The sequence below is a fragment of the Plectropomus leopardus genome, chromosome 15 (assembly GCF_026936395.1).
Source record: "Plectropomus leopardus strain MGB_pleo_1.0 chromosome 15, ASM2693639v1, whole genome shotgun sequence".
NCBI lineage: Eukaryota > Metazoa > Chordata > Actinopteri > Perciformes > Serranidae > Plectropomus > Plectropomus leopardus.
In genome coordinates, this window is record NC_142190.1 from 5759889 (window position 1) to 5777384 (window position 17496).

At 42.0% G+C, this 17496-nt stretch overlaps 1 protein-coding gene across 13 annotated transcripts in view; it reads right to left on the minus strand.

The window, feature by feature from the left end:
• The window catches only part of auts2a (activator of transcription and developmental regulator AUTS2 a), a 449370-nt gene that overhangs the window by 43336 nt on the left and 388538 nt on the right, over positions 1-17496 (minus strand). For all 13 annotated transcript variants that reach the window (XM_088088966.1, XM_088088967.1, XM_088088963.1 and 10 more), the window contains 2 exons: positions 7685-8255; positions 4736-5028 (listed from right to left, as the gene is read on the minus strand). In XM_088088966.1, coding sequence (XP_087945092.1) covers positions 4736-5028; positions 7685-8255 — 864 coding nt within the window. The remainder of the gene's footprint in view (positions 1-4735; positions 5029-7684; positions 8256-17496) is intronic.

Genomic DNA, 17496 nt, shown 5'->3' on the forward strand with positions numbered 1-17496 from the left:
TACAGTTTACATTGTAAATTCCACAACAATCAGTTTTAATCCTTTAAAACTTGAGCAAATTGTTGTGATTTAGTTCAAAAACATAGAAAAAAGGCAACAAGCAATATAACAAGAAATGGCCCAAAAAATAGCAAAAAAAATAGTAAAAAAGTTACAAAACAATTACCTGAAAGAAGCACAAACAAAAAATTTACTTAAAAAGTATTTTTAAATAAAGTATTGACTTTATGTTTTATTATATTTTTTTCTATAACGTAATTTTAAATATAACATTATTATAAATATAATTAATTTTTTTTTTTTTTTACAATTTTTGTAACATGTTGGACAATGGACTTGTTGAAAATATATGAGTGTTAAGTGTGTAGTGCTGAGAGTGAGCGGCGAGTTTATCAGATGCTAAACTCTCAGTCTAATAAAAACATGGATAAACTTGTCTTTGAAATGCCACGATCATATAAACATGAGCAAAATAGCCGTGACATGTTAGTCTTTCTGGCTGAATCGGCTACCCGGCCCGCAGTTGTGTCAAAGACTGTTTCCAGGTTGATATGCGTTTCCCCTATCCAAATCTGAACTAAATCCTTGTATTTTAATGGTTTGATACTTACAGCATTTATCACTCTATAGTTTTATTAAGAACCCAAGTGTGTTTTAATCATTACAGCACTTATTTTTACTTGAAGCACTCATACAATACCATTTAAAATTAGTTAAATTTTTATTTACCTTTTTCTTTATATTTGTTATATTTTTATTAATCCGTCTTCTAATCGTTCTGATTTTTTATTACATAATCTTTATTATTTATACAGTCATTTTAACACTAAACCTTTGATCAATGCACCCAAACAGTGGTGAACCACAGGATTTACATCACCAATTCTTCCTGTCCCTCCAGAGCATGTGGACCAAGACTTTTAAATTTTTATTTTGTAAAAAAAAAACAACAACAATCATATAGGTACTTTCTTTAAAATTTTAATCGGGAAAACGTTAAGTACTAAGTACTCACCTAGTCATCCCAGACATAACCATTGAGGGGGCGCTGCACTTTATTACATTACTCGAGGGAGGAACACACTGCGACTCAACACTGGCGGTTACTGCTAACGGAGGTGGCTTTGTGCTCACGTTAGCTGCTGTTAGCTGCTAAACCAGAGGTCTGAGTGTGTACTCGGAGTGTAACCACAGACTGTATACAATGATTTATGATATTTATATACAATCTGTGGTGTAACTACAGACTGAGTGAGCTTTGGCTTAGCTGCTAACGGGGGTCTGTAGTCTCGGAGCGGCTTGGGGTCTTGTATGTTACCATGTTGCTAACTTAGCTGCTAAATAGTCTGTAGCTGTTAGCATTGAGGCGGCTCGTGCATTAGCGTAGTGTTGTTTTTTCATACACCACTCTCTCGTTATCGCTTACTTCACAGCGTAACCACAGTGGCTGTATTATTAGAGGATATTTTCTTTCTAGTCCGTTACTGGCGTTACTAACCTAACTGACGGGTTAGCGTTAGCTTCGCACAGCTGCCTTCCGGTATGTTTGTACCGTAATGTTTTGGTTTGGAGGAGGGAGGAGCCACAGGAGGCGCAGACAGTCACGTGTGCTGCCTTCAGGCTCCCTCGTTGAGCGCAGTGACACCGAGAACATCACATTCAACACAGTGTCAGCTGTATATTTCATTTTCTAAACATAATAGGATAATTCAAGGTATCGGTCTTTTGTTAATGCGTACCGAACCGAAAGTCTCGTACCGAACGGTTAAATACAATTTCGTGGCCGAGCGATGTTGAATTTATGGCCATGGTCCAAATCATGTTTTTGATTCAAAATAAAAATGTTATTTACAGTGGGAATTGTTTTTGCTGATTTCCTGCTAACTTAAAACCCGTAGCCTTCAATAGGGCGTCCCTGGGGGGCACTCAGAGCTCCTGCAGGTGGGCCGCCAAATTGTTTTTTGTTAATTAACTGGGTTTTTTTTGGTTATGTCTGACAATACACATTAATATAAATACAACATTTTACATAGTGTCCCAGGAATTATGTTTTTCAGGAGGCCAACGCAGAAATTAACTTTGCCCTGGTTCCCATGGGATCTATCTATCTCATCTATTTAATTTTAAATCAATGCAGAAAGTAATCTGTGTGGTGAACCAACATTTATGACACTTACACATTTTGTTCACCAAGATAATCTTCATAAATTAATTACACTTTTAGGACTTTTGAAGCCTTAATGCAATCGCCAGTAGCAAAGAGCTAAAGTTAGGCTATAAACGAACTACACTACGGTTGTGTCACGGCATTAAGGCTGTAAAGCCGTGTTCAGCGCGGTTCAGCTTTATGACGTTCTGTAGTCTCATTTAGCCACTTGTTAATAAACGTCTTCTTTAAGACACATAAAAGCTCAAAGTTAGTGAGTGGGATGTTTACTGACAAATTTTATGTCGTATAAAAAACATGAACATCTCTTCAGCTTGTGTTAACCACAGACCTTATTTCAGACTTCTAACCAAAAACACGTTCAAAAAAACCTAATGACTTAAAAAACGAGGGAACCGGAGGTGCTGAAATGCTAATTCATTTCCGGGTTTTAGAACTCATACCGGGCACTTTATGGGTGCCCTTGATTGTCTAGTCTCAAGATACCAATATCGTCACACTAGCTGAAACAATGAATGCGCCACAGCCTCTTAAAGACAATAAGGTCAGCTTCAAATGATTTCCTTCAGGAGGGGACAGAAAACTAGAACACATTAAAGGTCACCATTGTGTAAGGTTTTCTCCCAGAGACCTCCATATGGTTTGAATTTTGTAGTGGGATTTGTTTCTAAATTAAACTTTGTCTAGACTGCCTTTAAATTAAATCCTGAAAGAAGAAAAAAAAACATAATTACACTTGTTATTATATGTCTCTAATTAAGAGGTTTTCTAGTTAATTTAATTACAGTGAAATTAAAGTATTCCTCGATTTGCTGGGAGCCCCTCAGAGACGCCTGGAGGGCCCAATGTGAGAGCATGTCTTCAAATAAGGGAAGCCACGTCACAAAAAAAAAAAAAACCAAAACATAAAGGAAATGGCTGCGATTATCAGCATGTCATTTTAAATTTCAACGCGGCTCGAGATGATTAGAGCTGTCTGACTGCTGGAACTGTCAAATACTGTGATTTGATACACTGCAGCCCCTCGGAGACAACATCTGCTGTTCTAATAACCTCCGCACAGCCTGTGGAGAAAGAATGGATTTCAAGTAATCGCTGGCTTTTCTTCTAAATTCAACAAAACACGCCTTGAGAGATTATATCTCCTCCTGAGTAACCTTATCCTCCCTATTCCGCAGTGACTCGCTACAAGATTTTCTGCATTCGTTTCAAGCTTTATTGGGTCGGCGGAGTGGGGGTGGAATTTTCTCTTCATAAAAATTTCATTAGTATCTTTTGAGCGAAATCCAGCTCGCTCCGTTCCGTATTGACTCAATTGATTTCCCGCACATGAACGCTATTCCAGGTGAAAATGGAAGTTCTGGGAACACTGCTGAAGGTGAGCCTCCCCTCTGCACACGCTGACCCTGACATTTACCTCGACAGCGCTGCATGGAGATGTGCACCGGGTCTGTAATCGCTTCTGAAATGTGGCCTGACTCGCCCGTGGATATTACTGGTGTGTTGAGAGTCGATCAATCACAGCATGACAGAAAGAGTGTGAACTTGAACTGTCCACACGACTATAAACACACAAAACCCCGGGCACGGAGTACATGTGGATTATTTTGGACTCGGCTGCTTGTTTCTTTAAATAATTACAGGGGTAATGCTCTGTCTGTCCATCTGTCTTTGCATCTCAAGCGCTTTCAATTTAAACGCTCTGAAATGATACTTCTCATGTGTCTCTGCAGCCTGACGCAACAACTGGCAGACGTCCGTGTACAGGTGTGAAACTGGCCGTCTGGTGACCTGGTGCAGCGAAAACAGCTTTGAGCTCAGGCCTCTTAAAGAAGTATTTCACAGATATAAAGAGAGTCCTCGCATAAAATTAGGTTGTCTGTGCAGAAGAGAGATGCAAACACCTTTGACGTTGGTGCTACATGACCAGAGACAACAGAGAAAGAGGACACTTTTGAACAAGAGGTAGAAAACCTACAACTACCAAAATCTCTGGTATGATAATGAGAAAAAAAGTCATGAAAAGAGATGTAAATCTATGAGAAAAAAGTTGCAACATTACAAGATTAAACTCGGAAATTTAAGAGAAAGAAAAAATATTCTGGGATTAAACTCGTAATTTCATGAGAAATAAAATCACAGATTAAGACCGAAGAGTCGGATAAAAAATAATTTTTAAAATCTACTAATTTCTTGTAATTTGCATAACATCTTTTCCCAAGTTGCTCATTGACTTTTCCCCCATTTTTTGAAAGAAATCAAAGAGCTAAGCAAATTGATTTTATTTCTGTCAAAGGCAATGAGTAATGAAAGAAGGAAAGACCCAAAAAATAAGTAAAAAGTACAAGAAAATTAGTAAGACACACAAAAATGAACAAATAAGCAACAAAAATTAGATGGAGAAAGTGCTTCAAAATAATAACAATTTTGTAAAAGTCATGTTATGTATGTTAAGAACGACAGGAAGAGTGATGTAGCTCCAGATTTCACAAATTTTGTAATTTAAACATGCAATCCTCTGCCACTTCACTTGGGGGCGCTGTGCGGATGTCTGCCTGTGAGGTTTACCTGAGTAGGCACTCCCAGCAGCGGGATGTCCGGGTACTGGCAGGGTGCTAGACGTAAGTGGTGGTGGTGGAGGCAAGGCCGCTGGAGGAGCGAACATATTGGGGTGATGTGGGTGCGGCGAGGACTGCAAGGCAGGGGGGAAGCTGTGGGGGGTGCTCTGGTTCGCCGCCAAGGGCAGCGGGAAGGTGGAGGCTGCTGCTGCTGCCGCAGGAGGAGGCGGGTGGTGGGGGAGGTGCAGAGAGGGAGCAGGGGGCCCGTGGGGCTTGGTGCCTGGGGTGCTGCTCCTGCTGCTGCTGTAAAGAGAGAGAAAAAAAAGATGGAGGAAGCAGCTAGGTTAAGCCAGGCGTGATCAGTCAGAATTAACACTTGTTCCTCCACATCCCCTCGTCTCCATCTGCTCCGGCGTTCAATTCCCAGCACAGTGTTTTCACACCTCAACTGTCCTCCATTTATAAACGCCTCCCTGCCTCTCCCTTGTGCTTCACAGAATCCAGGGCAAACATGATCCGCGAAAAAACACCACATTCACAACACCCTCGGATGCAAATAAACCACCGCTGGCAAGCAGAACAGAACGTGCATCTGTCTTTGAACAGCTTCTGTAAGGCACTTCCTCCAGAGCCAGGTAGCGAACATGTGCATCGGAAATGGGATGAGAGGGAGAGAGGGTGTGTGTGCATGTGTAAGCAAACAGTCTTTTGTAGTGTGTGTGGGTTTTCCCCGGGGGCAGTCACAGAGCTTACGTCTCCACAGCTCCGCGCGCTAAGCCTAAAAGCTCATTTGCAGCGCTCGCTCTTCGCTGTGGGCCCCGGCCGTGATTATTCGCAGCGGGTGCCAGGCCCTGTTGGCGCACTGGCAGACTGGCAGGCCTGGCACAGGGAGACGGAGGCAAAGCCAAATCCTGAGAGCCTGCGAGGCAGAGCTGTTGTTGGGACTGAGTGGATTCTGAAGGAGCTATCCTGGAGTCTTAAATTAATGGAGAGAGCCTCACAGGCCTCGGCGCCTCTCCGCAGATAGAGGACACAACACACTGGTTTCATTGTTATTTTTTAAAATATGACAAATGGCTGTGATTATAGTGCTTTTAAAGCAGAATTCCACCAAGGTTTCTTTATAACTCGGGAAAATTCAGTGTTCTCACACATTTTCATGGACAAATTTAAAATTTTTCATGACTTTTCGAGATGATGTTTTTTTTCTTGCCAAACTTGCTTGGAATTTTTTTTAAACATATCAGATTCAAACATAATTTCCAAAAGCTGGCACACATGAACGGAGAGACAGGACTGTACGTTTTACTTCATTACATCTGACAGCTTTTGTTGCTTTATAAAGTAAGAATTTTGCATAAGAATCATAAGAACATTTTAGAAAAAATGATGAAAAGTTTAAACGAGTACTGTAAAATTAGTTGTTTAATCAATCAGCTGATTCACAGAAAATTTAAATATTTCACTTTTTAAAACCATTTAAGTGTTGGGGTGTTTTTTTTTCTCTTTATTTATGACTTTGAGTTGGATAATTTTTTCTCTTTTTTAAAAAAGAATCATTTTGAGTTTTAAGGTGTTCTTTAATTATTATTATTATTTTTTAAAATAATTTTGAGTTTCAGTGTCTTTTTTATATTTTGAGTTTTGGGGTGGTTTTTTTTCTTCTCTTTTTTATAATTTTGAGATTTTAGGGGTTTCCTGTTTATGTCAATTTTTTTCTGCATTAGTTACTTTTAGTTTTAATATTTTAAGTACTTTTTCCTGAATATAATTACTTATGTTTACTTAAGTAAGTTGTATATTTTCAGTGTGGTATTAGTACTTTTACTTAAGTTAAGGATCTGAGTATTTCCTCCACCACCGATTATGTTACATTACATGGACAATGGATAATGTTGAAAAATATATATTTATAATTATTATCATTACATATTTAAATCTATGTAACAGAATTATTATTTTTTAAGCAGATTTTTTCAGATGTTTTCCTTGTTTGTTTGTTGTTTTTTACTTTTTTTTTTACTCTTCTTAAAGAAATCAATCCATCTGCAAAGGGTTAAAAAATTCAATGACTTCTCCAAAACATACAATTAATTTGACTCACTCACTTTTGACTCACTTTTCCAGGCCTGGAAAACATGATTGTGAAATTCCATGACTCTTTCAGGTTCTTCTTGACCGTGGGAACCCTGAATTTAAGGTCTTCTGAAATATTGACTGTGTTTTCAAGGACTATTATCCGAACTTTCCTCCAGTTCTCAAGCACAAATCAGTTTGTGCATGGATTCCTTGAATTCAAGGTTGCACTATAGCACATACAGCCTGTATAACTGGTGGGGTCTGGAATCTAACAGAGCCCCGGTCACGATGTGGGCGGCTAATAAATCGCAGGCACTTCAAGCGCATTTGGCCCTTTTATTCCGTTGTTAATAATCAGTGCTTCTGTTTGGCTCGGGAACTTGAAGCTCTCCCTGATAGCAATTTACATACTGATCGGGCATCGTGCGTACTTCCAGCTCAAGAGATATTCTAGTATTTTCAAGTGTGTGTGAATATGGAGGTTTTGTCTGCACTGCACTGAACGCAATTTTCTGCATCAGAGCGCCTGAGGACATGAGAGACGTGAAAGTTTTTTATATTAAAGGGGCGTTCACTGACAGAAATAAAATATGATATATTAAGTACATTTTCTTTGGTGCATAATCACCTGACCATAAGAATCAGTGTACTCCTTACCTTAAAATGAGATGTTTTTATCGGATACGACATGTCGACATGTTGCACAGCCATGTTTCTACAATAGCCAGGAGCGGTCAAATCAAACACTGACTCCAAATATGGTCATTCAGGTTTTTGCGTATGCCAACTGCAATTCACCACTAGACGACGCTAAATCCCCCTAAATTTTACACACTTCACCTTTAAACGGACGTGTGTGGCTGTCTGTGATTATTCTTACCTGTGACCGTTGAGGTTGAGGCCGTTGTAGGCAGAAAGTGGCCGGGGGTGGCAGCGTGACGGGGGCCGGTGCGGCCCTGCCTGACTGGGGTGCTGTTGGTGAGGGTGATGGGTCGGGAGGGCCGGCGATGGCGGGTGCGGGTGGAGGCTGGGTGTCGGCGGAGGCCGGGGATGGGACAGCAGTTCAGGCTGGTGCTGGGGCCGGGGAGGGGGGGGCGGCGAGGGCTCTTGGCCCTGGGCGAGAGGCAGGGCTGCGGGCGTCTGAGGCCTGGGGAGAGCCTCTGAGCGTGGGGGCAGGTGTGTGGAGGCCGGAGCCTGGGCGGGGCCGTTTGTCTGGGTCCGATGAGGGGACGGGGGCTGAGGGACGGACGGCTGGGGTTGCGACTGGGGCACGGGGAGGGGTTGGGGAGGCAGAGGCTGACTGGGGGTGCTGGGTGCAGGGGGCTGAGGGTCCCTGCAGGTGTCCTGGCTCCTCTCCTGACTGCGCTCTAGGCCTGACACCTTGAGGAGGCCTGGGCCGTGAGGCTCCTGGCTGCCATTGGTGGAGAGCACATGGATGCCAAAATCTGGAACTGTGAAAGACAGAGAGAGGAAAAAAAAACATCTTTATTTTCTGAGATGGTGGTCCGTCTGAACAACAGAAACATTTTTATGGATTAGAACCTGCAGACAGCCAACAACAACATGGATTTCAGTGCGCATAAGTCGAGCAAAGATTAGGTTTGGACAGTCTCACGGTATTACGGCCTGGAAATTGGGACTGTGAAATTCCATGACTTTTTCAGGTTTTCCATGACCGTGGGAATCCTGATTATACAGTCATACGCCGTATACCGTGGTGAAATTTCGGGAATGTATGAGGCTTTAAAATATTATAAACCACCCAAGCCTAGCAACGGTGTTCTGTGTATAAACATACTGACCTCCTTTCCTCAGGTAAAAACGCTGCAGCTGAACATCTCGGACTCTAACAGTAATAATGTGCAGTTTTTAGGAGACCTTTGTCTTTCTAACTGCCATTCTGCTTCGTGTGTTTGCTCTGAGGCACTCATTTTTTCATCTCTTTCACACCAACGCACCCTGCTGGGGTTTGCAGCTGTGCCAGCACAAGCACCAGCTCCTGAGCCCTTCCACGCAGCCTTTAACACTGTCCCCGGGGACAAACTACACAGCTGAAATGTGTTTTTCTTGTTCATACTAAATCAGTTTGTGTCTTATGCAGAGAAAAATCTCCTTTCAAGGTGGGTTCTCTTCTACTGCATGACAGCACCTACATTTGCAGGACAAATTAAATGTATGCTGGTCAGATTTGTTAATGAGGCTTTTGCATGTACCTGCAAGTGACATCTATTATGGATAGAAACAAACTGTAGCTGAAGAGTACAAGAAGTAAACAACATTTACATCGCTGCAGATGCTTCACAAGTGTCAGGTCACTTTTCCCAAAGTCAGGAGGACAAAAACTGCCATAACTCTTAAATAATATGAATCTTTGGAAACACTTGTGTTTGTTCTTTACTCCATGTGAACATGCAGTTAGCACATGCTAAAGGTCCAATATGAAGTATTTAGTGGCATCTAGCGGTGAGGACATGGGCCAAGCATGTAGGAGAACTACAGAATGTGATAACAGGAATGGCGTTTTTTAGAGTCAGTGTTTGGTTTGTCCGCTCTGAGCTACTGTATAACATGGTGGACTCTGTGCAAAAGGACGCGCTACATATGTAGAAATAAATGGTTGACTCTAAAGTAACTTGGCATTTCTGCCAATAGATGCTTCTAAATCCTACACACTGAACCACTGCAGCATAATTAGACTCTATTCATTAATTCACGTCTGCATTTAGCAAGAAGGACGGGCGGAGTTTAGCCTGCTGTCTGACAAGGTGAGGATTAATTTTACTTTCGGTAATAGCCAAAAACCAACAATTAGCTGCCATTAGAAGCCTTATTGGACTCCATTGTGCAAAGTGTGAATTAATCCAGCGAATAAATAATAGCCACTGTACAATGCTGAAGTCACACAGAACAATAGCTAATAAGCTCCATCCAGGGTATTTCTCTGCAGGGACCTCCGCCTGCAGAACAAAGTGCTCAGACAGCAGTCAGCTCGGCTGCTCCAGAGGCAAAGAGGCTCATGGGGATGACAGTGCATACATAAACTGTAATTAACTCTCCTCGGGCCTCAGGGGGGTTTAGAGGCAGGAGTGAGGGCTCCTCCTCTCCCACAGGGAGGCCAGCTAAATCCTTTACCTGCCAAAGAGGCGTAGATGGGACCCAGTTCTCCTGGGCTGAGACAGCAGCAGCAGCCTGTCACAGCCGACTGCCAGCTCCTTGACACACTACTCCCTCCAGACCAACTCCACTGGGAGCTCCACGGAAACCTTCGGCCATTAGCATTAAAATGCAAAGCGAGGTATTAGCATCCCCGGGTGCATGTGATATCATCGTTAAGGATCAGGGGAGGTAATTCCTGGTGCAAAATCACAATCAATATCTACAATAACTGCTACTGACTCCTGCTCTGTGTGGGAGAGATTACTGAGACATCTGCCAGCCTGTCAGGAGACAAAAGGCACACTTTGCCAGGTTTAAGTGTTTTTGCAATAGTCTCTGTAAAGTGATACTCAACTTATGGCCAAAACCGGCCCCAAATATGATGACAGGTGGCAGCTCCAAACGTTTTCTAATTCACAATAAAAAAAAGTGATTCACACTGGGAATTGTTTTGTTCTTTTAGTTTTTGTAAGGTGAGAGAGCGCATAAAACAGCATCAAAATAGAGCTTGTTTATCAAGAAAAGTGCCAGTGGAGGATCCCCTGCACCCCCAACAGAAGTCCTAGCTGAGCTCCGAATGTCCTGAAATTCTGTAAACATCCTAAAGTCCAAGAAATGTCCTAAAACCCTTCAAACTTCCTTAAATCCTAGAAACACCCTGAAATCCTTAAAAACTCCTAGAAATACTAGAAATGTTATGAAATCCTAGAAAAGTCCTAAAATCTTTGAAACATTTTTAAATCCTAGAAAAATCCTAGGACTGTCCAAAATTCCTCGAAACTCGTATGAGGCTGCTGTGACTGGCCCCTAGCTTCTTGTCATTTTGCAAAAGTTGAGTGTCCCCGCTGTAAGGTGTCTTTGGGTGAGAACAAACAAGAGAAGACCCCTCATAATGCAGAGAAGCCTCACAGAGAGACGATATCTCTTCTTTGGCTGTCTGCACACAAAACAACATCCCTGTTCTTAACGCACGAGCATCAGTGAACAACCAGCAGCCCTTAAATCCATCTCGCTCACCCATGTCAATCTTCTCCACTTACAAATGCTATTACCGGTCAAGAGAGACAGCTGCTGGCAAACAACTTCCCTGCTGCAGACGGGGAGATGAGAAATTCCCAATTCTCAAGTCTCCCGCTGCACCTCTCCGTCCCTGAGGTCCGCCGCTTGTTTTGAGATTGTGCTAACACGCTAAAAAGAGGGTGTCTATTCTGGTCATAATGAAGACTCCAGGGCCGGGTGGAGCGGGGAAGAAGAGAAGAGGAGTGTACGCCAGCTTCCCTCCCGTGAGGGTTCATTTCTCAGTCTCCCTCATCCCTGGAAACAAATAAGCGCGATTCCCTCTTGGGTTACTCAAAATGTGGAGCCCTGCTGTTTCTCCGTGTTTCAGGAGTATTCTAACTAGTGCGCGTTGCTCGGTGGAGCATTACAGCGGGGAATGAGGCCTGCGGGTTAGTCGGGGAGGCAAAAGCTAGAGGCCGGATTTAAGAGGTGAAGGGGGTACGGGAGGGCTTTGTGAGGGTCAGCTGGGTGTGTGTGAGCAGGAAAGCCATTCATTAAGGCTGGATGTCAGGGGACCCAGCGAGGGGCTTAGGGGGATAACTCATTATCGCAGGGCGAGCTGTCTCCTACTGTTCACACACACACACCACTCCTGATTTTTATCTCCTGACACGGTTAAAGCCGCAGCATGTCATCATTAGCTACAACTCTGATCTGGCAGAGCTGAATATAATGTAATAACATAAAAATGTGGATGAAAAACCTCCACCCCTTAAAAATGTTATTAAAAACTGCCGTAAGAGATGACTTAAAGGGATAGTTCTGATTTTTGAAGGGGGGCTGTGTGAGGGACTTCTTCATAATCAATGTATTACCTATAGCGGATGTCAGTCGGCACGTTTCAAACACCTTTGAAACCTGAGCAAAAAGGTTTAACTCTCTTCAAAAACATGAGGAAAGGCAATGAGTAAAAATGCACAAAATTGGTAAAAGGTGACAAAAAAATAACCTGAAAATAAATGTTAAAAAAAAGGATATGGGGAGGGAAATATTAGAAATGTATCCAAAAAGGGGAGAAATGCACACAAACTATATTTATGACTATTATAATTATATATTCAGAATGTTACTATATATATATAATTTTTAGAGGTTTTTCAGGTTATTTCTTTTTTTTTGTTCTTTTAACTAATTAGTTGCAAATTTTTGGGTCATTCCTCAAGACAGTTTTCTCATGTTTCAGAGGGGTTACCAGCTGCATTTTGATTTTGTTTTTCATCTCATTTTTGTTGTTAGTGTCCTGCTGTGGACTACAGCTCATTAGTGCCACACAGCTGTATTTAAGAATTGTTTTTTATGTGCCGCTAATATCACATTGAGTCTGCAGGGTTAATATGCCTGTGTACTGGTTGGTTAATGGTCCTTCATCAGCAAGGTATTTGGATTGGTGCAGTCAAGACAAATGGCTGAAATCTGTTTGCCAATCTTTGCTCTGCGTTACGATGCACAGAGGGAGTGACAGGAGGCCTGGCAGAGCGAGCTGCACAACATTAGGAACTTTAATACGGTGTTAGGTCATTACTGCACAACATAAAGGGATCTATTACTATATTTCAATGTCATCCCTGGATACAGCCTGGCCCCATATAAATGATTAACAAACAAGCGGCCAACAACATCATCTTTTAAAAGCGCGACAGGCAGGCCAGCACCTGTCCTTCTGAAAAATACATTAGAGCTCGACTCGCGCCAAAAGCACTTTGCTAATCTCTCTCTCTCATGTTGGTGTGGGTGGATATGACAGCCTACACCCGGGCCCGGAGACAACCTGACAAATTGATGGCTGCTGAGACCTCCGCGACATCCCGAGCCTGCACCCCTTGCCGTCACCCCTTCCGTCTCATCCTCCTCAAAATAGCGGCCGACGCACTCTAAGCCCTCACACTCATTTATGGGATTTCATCCAGGCTGGGGTCGCATAGCTGCAGTCACACAAAACCAACAACCTAACACATAGCAGGAGCCACGAGACTGACAGCTGAGCCTCTGACACCGAGTGTGTCTGCGTCAGACCTGTGAGGGGAGAGCAGAGGCGAAATTCATAGAGAGTCGAGCTGAACGTACTGTTGCTGGAGCTGCTGTCCGGTCAAACGACCAGAATACAGCACTGATCAAAAACCGATGTGCTGAGCAGCAGGAGATGAGCCTGCTCACAGCCTGTGCAGTGGCGTTGCACTTCATATATATATATTCTGTACAAGTCCATATTCCTGCGTTGACTTGTAACATGATACTCCTTAATTCAGTGTTTTACCCGTTTTTCATCTCAGAGTCCGTTTGTTTTGGAGAGGAAAGGCCTGTGTGGATGATACAGCTCCCGTAAAAACCTTATGAACGATGAATACTAAAGGAATTCTTGCAGGTTGCAGCTGGTTGCAATTTGCAATCCTTACCACTAGATGCCACTAAATTTTGGACATTGGGCCTTTAAGAGGCAACAACAACAAATGAATACTTAAAATTGTGATGAGTGAAAATTTCAGATCACTGCCTTCTCATCTTTTATGCACCAACACATCAGAGCCGGTGCTCTTATTGTTAGCAAACAGACACAACAGCCCCAAACATAGTAACAAACAGCGCCCAGAACAAAAGCCCAACTTCATCTGCTGACGTCTCTATTCACAACAACCAGACAGCCATAAAGAGAGGCCGGTCAAAGTGAGAGAGCATTGGAGGCTGCAACAGCTGTGCGACTGTTGAGAGTGTCTCGGAAACAGGTGCCAACAGGGAGGGAGGAGCAGGTCTGGAGGGAGGCCAGCCTGAGATGTATTGTGGACTCAGGGGCACCAGATGATGCAATGGCAGGTAACCTCTGGGTGCTGACTGCAGGTCTGTCATGTGGTGGCGACATGCTGCAACACTGGTTATTATTATCTGGTGGGGAGGGAGACGGTCACAAGGGGTCACTGAGGTTTGTTCTGGTAACTGTTTACAGCATCTGAGGCTGTACTTGTACACAGTGGTGCTTTCTTCTACATGTCAGCGTGTTAACATGGACATGCTTCACAGGTGTTGTTGTTTACCCTTTTCACCATCTTATGTATATGTTACGTGTTATTAAACCAACAAAAAACAACAAAAATATACACAAGTTGTTTGTAATGCCATTCTTATTACAAACAGAAGAAGTGGATGAATCAAAAATTCACTAGTCACTAGATAAAAGTTAAGAGATAAACAAAGTTATTACAATTCATCCTGAGGGGAACATGAACATCTGGACTAAATTAATATGATTATTAGATATTTATATCTATTTTTAATTTTAGCAGGTCATTTCCTGTTTTTAATTCTTTTAAAAAATCTTTTTTGTTTGTTTGGTTTTTTTTGTTGCATTTTTTTTTTTTTATTTCAGCTAATTTTCTTGTAACTTTGACTAATTTCTTGTCAGTTTTTGTGAAACTGCTTATTGCCTTCCATCCATGTTTTTCAAAGAAATCAAGCTAATTTGCTCAGGTTTCAAAGGGTTAAGGTGATACGTATAGATAGTTATGAAGATGTTGATGTAATTAATTAATTAATGCAATATTTACTCAAAACGGCAAACGGCAACCTCACAGTCAGAAGTCAGAAGGTCATCATAATAATTAGGATGTATCAGCTGGGAATCATGAATCTCTGCACCACATTTGATAGTTTTTGACAGTCTGGACCAAAGTGATAGAGCGACTGCTTAAAAAGCGTATAAACAGAAGAGGTAATAAAATAAACAAAATAATATATTATTAAAAGTATGGCTGTTGGATTTTATAAAGTTAGTGCCTATTTTGGCACTTACTTTATAAAATCTGGCAATACGAAAGCTGTACCTTGGCAGCATTTAGCTTGGTGTGAATGTAGCTTGCAGGCAGTTAGCCCTGCATCAACAGCCTGGAATTAAAAAAAAAAAAAAGTCTTTCTAAGGACGAGCACTGACAACTCCAAAACTCAGAGCTGTCTGTCACCGCTGACAGAGACCTTCCAAGTTTATTCAACTGTCGCCCCTGCCGCTCTGTTCCTCTATCTCCGTCTGGTATTCTCCGTCCAGCTCCCTGTTGTGCGGCTGTAAGCAGAATCATGCCCAAACCTCTCACACATCACATCGCTCTTCAGAGGCAACAGTTTTACCAACCTCCAGCCGACACGACACATTTTCTGAAAACTGTACCAGCGAATCATAATAAACACATTCATTTGGTCCAAAAACTTTATCCTAAAACTGTGCACGCTGCTGAGGCCAGACATGCTGCAGGTTAATAATGCTAATCCAGGGATACTAAACTGCTCTGACTGGGGGCCACTTTTGCAAAATGACAGGAGGCCAGGGGCCAGCTGCAGCAGCTCCATATGTGTTTCAAGGATTTTAGGATGTTTCTATTATTTTGGAAGATTTGTATGATTTCAGAACATTTCAAGTATTTCAGGTAATTTCTAGGATTTTAGGATATTCATAGATTTGAGGACATTTGGGGATTAGCTAGGACGTCTGTTGGGGGATCCTCCACCGGCACTTTTTTGATAAACAACACCTTATGCATACTACAGTTCAAAAACAATTCCCAGTGCGAATCACTTTATTTTCATCGTGAATTAGATCATGGTTTAGGGGCCACTCTGCACGCTATCAGCGTCACTGGGCTAAGCTTTTCTGCCCTTCAGTTTGTCCTCTTTCCTCCGCACACATCATCATCCTGCTTCTCCTCAGAAAACAGAAAAATAAACAGAGGGAGACAGACTGTTTGCTCAAGTTGAATCAATTAAAATGCACGCTGTGCTGAACAAGGAATCGTGGCCCTCATTGAAAATTCCATCTTGCATTGGTATGTCTCAGTAAACATTAATTACAATCAGGATCTCTCTCTGCGCAGGGCCGGGCTCTCAGAAGTTGGCGGAATAAAATCTCCCTCAAAAATATTCACAGTCCCCAGTTATGCAGAATGTTTTAAAAGACAATTTGCCTCGGGCCTCAGTCTGGAAACCATTTAGTCCCAGAGAAAAAAAATAATAAAAAAGAAGAAGACTGCAAACTCGCTCCTCTTCTATCTCCATATTTAGTTTGACAACAAAATTAGAGTTGTAATTGAGCAGCAAGTGTTGACAGTGGTCTGACCTCAGGAGTGGTTGAGACAGCATATGTTCCCCAAAGAGCTCCTCGGTGAGGGACAAGGCTGTTTATTTGTTCTTAATGAAGCCTGCAGTGGCATTAATGGCAGACATCTTTAACAGATCTCCCTCCCACACAGACGAGAACAATAAACAGCAGGCCGCTCCTTTCTGACAGCTCGTGTCCTCGCTTGCACATGCTCATAAAAGCCTCGTGGAAATCACGTCGAGCCAATTCATGACACACTCCTTTTTTTCTCTGTGTTTTTGTGTCTTTGCAATAACGTCTTCGTTTATTTGGTACATCTTCTGAAGACTGAACAGACTGGTCAGGAGGGCCGGTTCTGTCCTGGACTGCTCCCTGGACTCCATTGAGGAGGTGGGTGAGAGGAGGATGTTAGCAAAGCTCACATCCATCATGGACAACCCCTCTCACCCACTGCATGAGACTGTGGGGGCTTTAAGCAGCTCCTTCAGCAGCAGACTGCGACATCCACCCTGCAAGAAGGAGCGCTACCGCAGGTCATTCATCCCATCTGCAATAAGACTCTATAACATCAGCATCACTGGCTGAATAATTTGCACAACAAATTTTTGTAAATTCTATTCTCAAATCCATCTTTTGTGTACATACTTATTCTATTACTTACTTATTATGTGTACATACCTTTTTCCTCTATGTACATACTTATTTTATTTTATTACTTATTTATTGTTATTTGTTATTGTATAATTGTGTTATTGTAAAATTGTGTTATTGTTATTTTCTTTGTTACATTCCACTTTCTCTTTTTCATGCTGCTGTAACATTTGAAATTTCCCCCAATGGGGGATCAATAAAGGAATATTCTATTCTATTCTATTCTATTCTATTCACAATATTCACAAACTCAGGAGAGTCTGTCTTTGCTGTGGACCCTATTTTCCCATATTTTGAGTTTAAATTACTAAAGGGAAGAACATTTTAGCTAAATGTTGAGCCAGAGAGCTGCAGCCAGCAGTAGCAAAAAAGGCTGCAATGTAACGACGGGCAATTATGCAATCTCAATTTACGTTCACTAAAAGTACTTGTTTATGTCACTCTTACTACTAGTGTGTCACACAACTTTTGGAAAGCATCCCTACAGAGATAAAACTTTTTAGAAAATGTTAATTCCTTTTTGTTTCACCAGAAACAGCCCTGAAGTTGCCATAGTCAAATCTACCAGACTCCATTTAAATAAACAGTCATTTTAGTTTGCATAGAGTCAGCATTTTTTCACATCTAACTGGGCGAATTAAGGGTTAATTTCAACCAAACCAGAGTTGGTGATTGTTGGAACAGTGAAACGATGAAATAAGATGGTTTTTGTGGGTCTTATTTTGTTTCTGTCAACACTGAATGAAACGTGT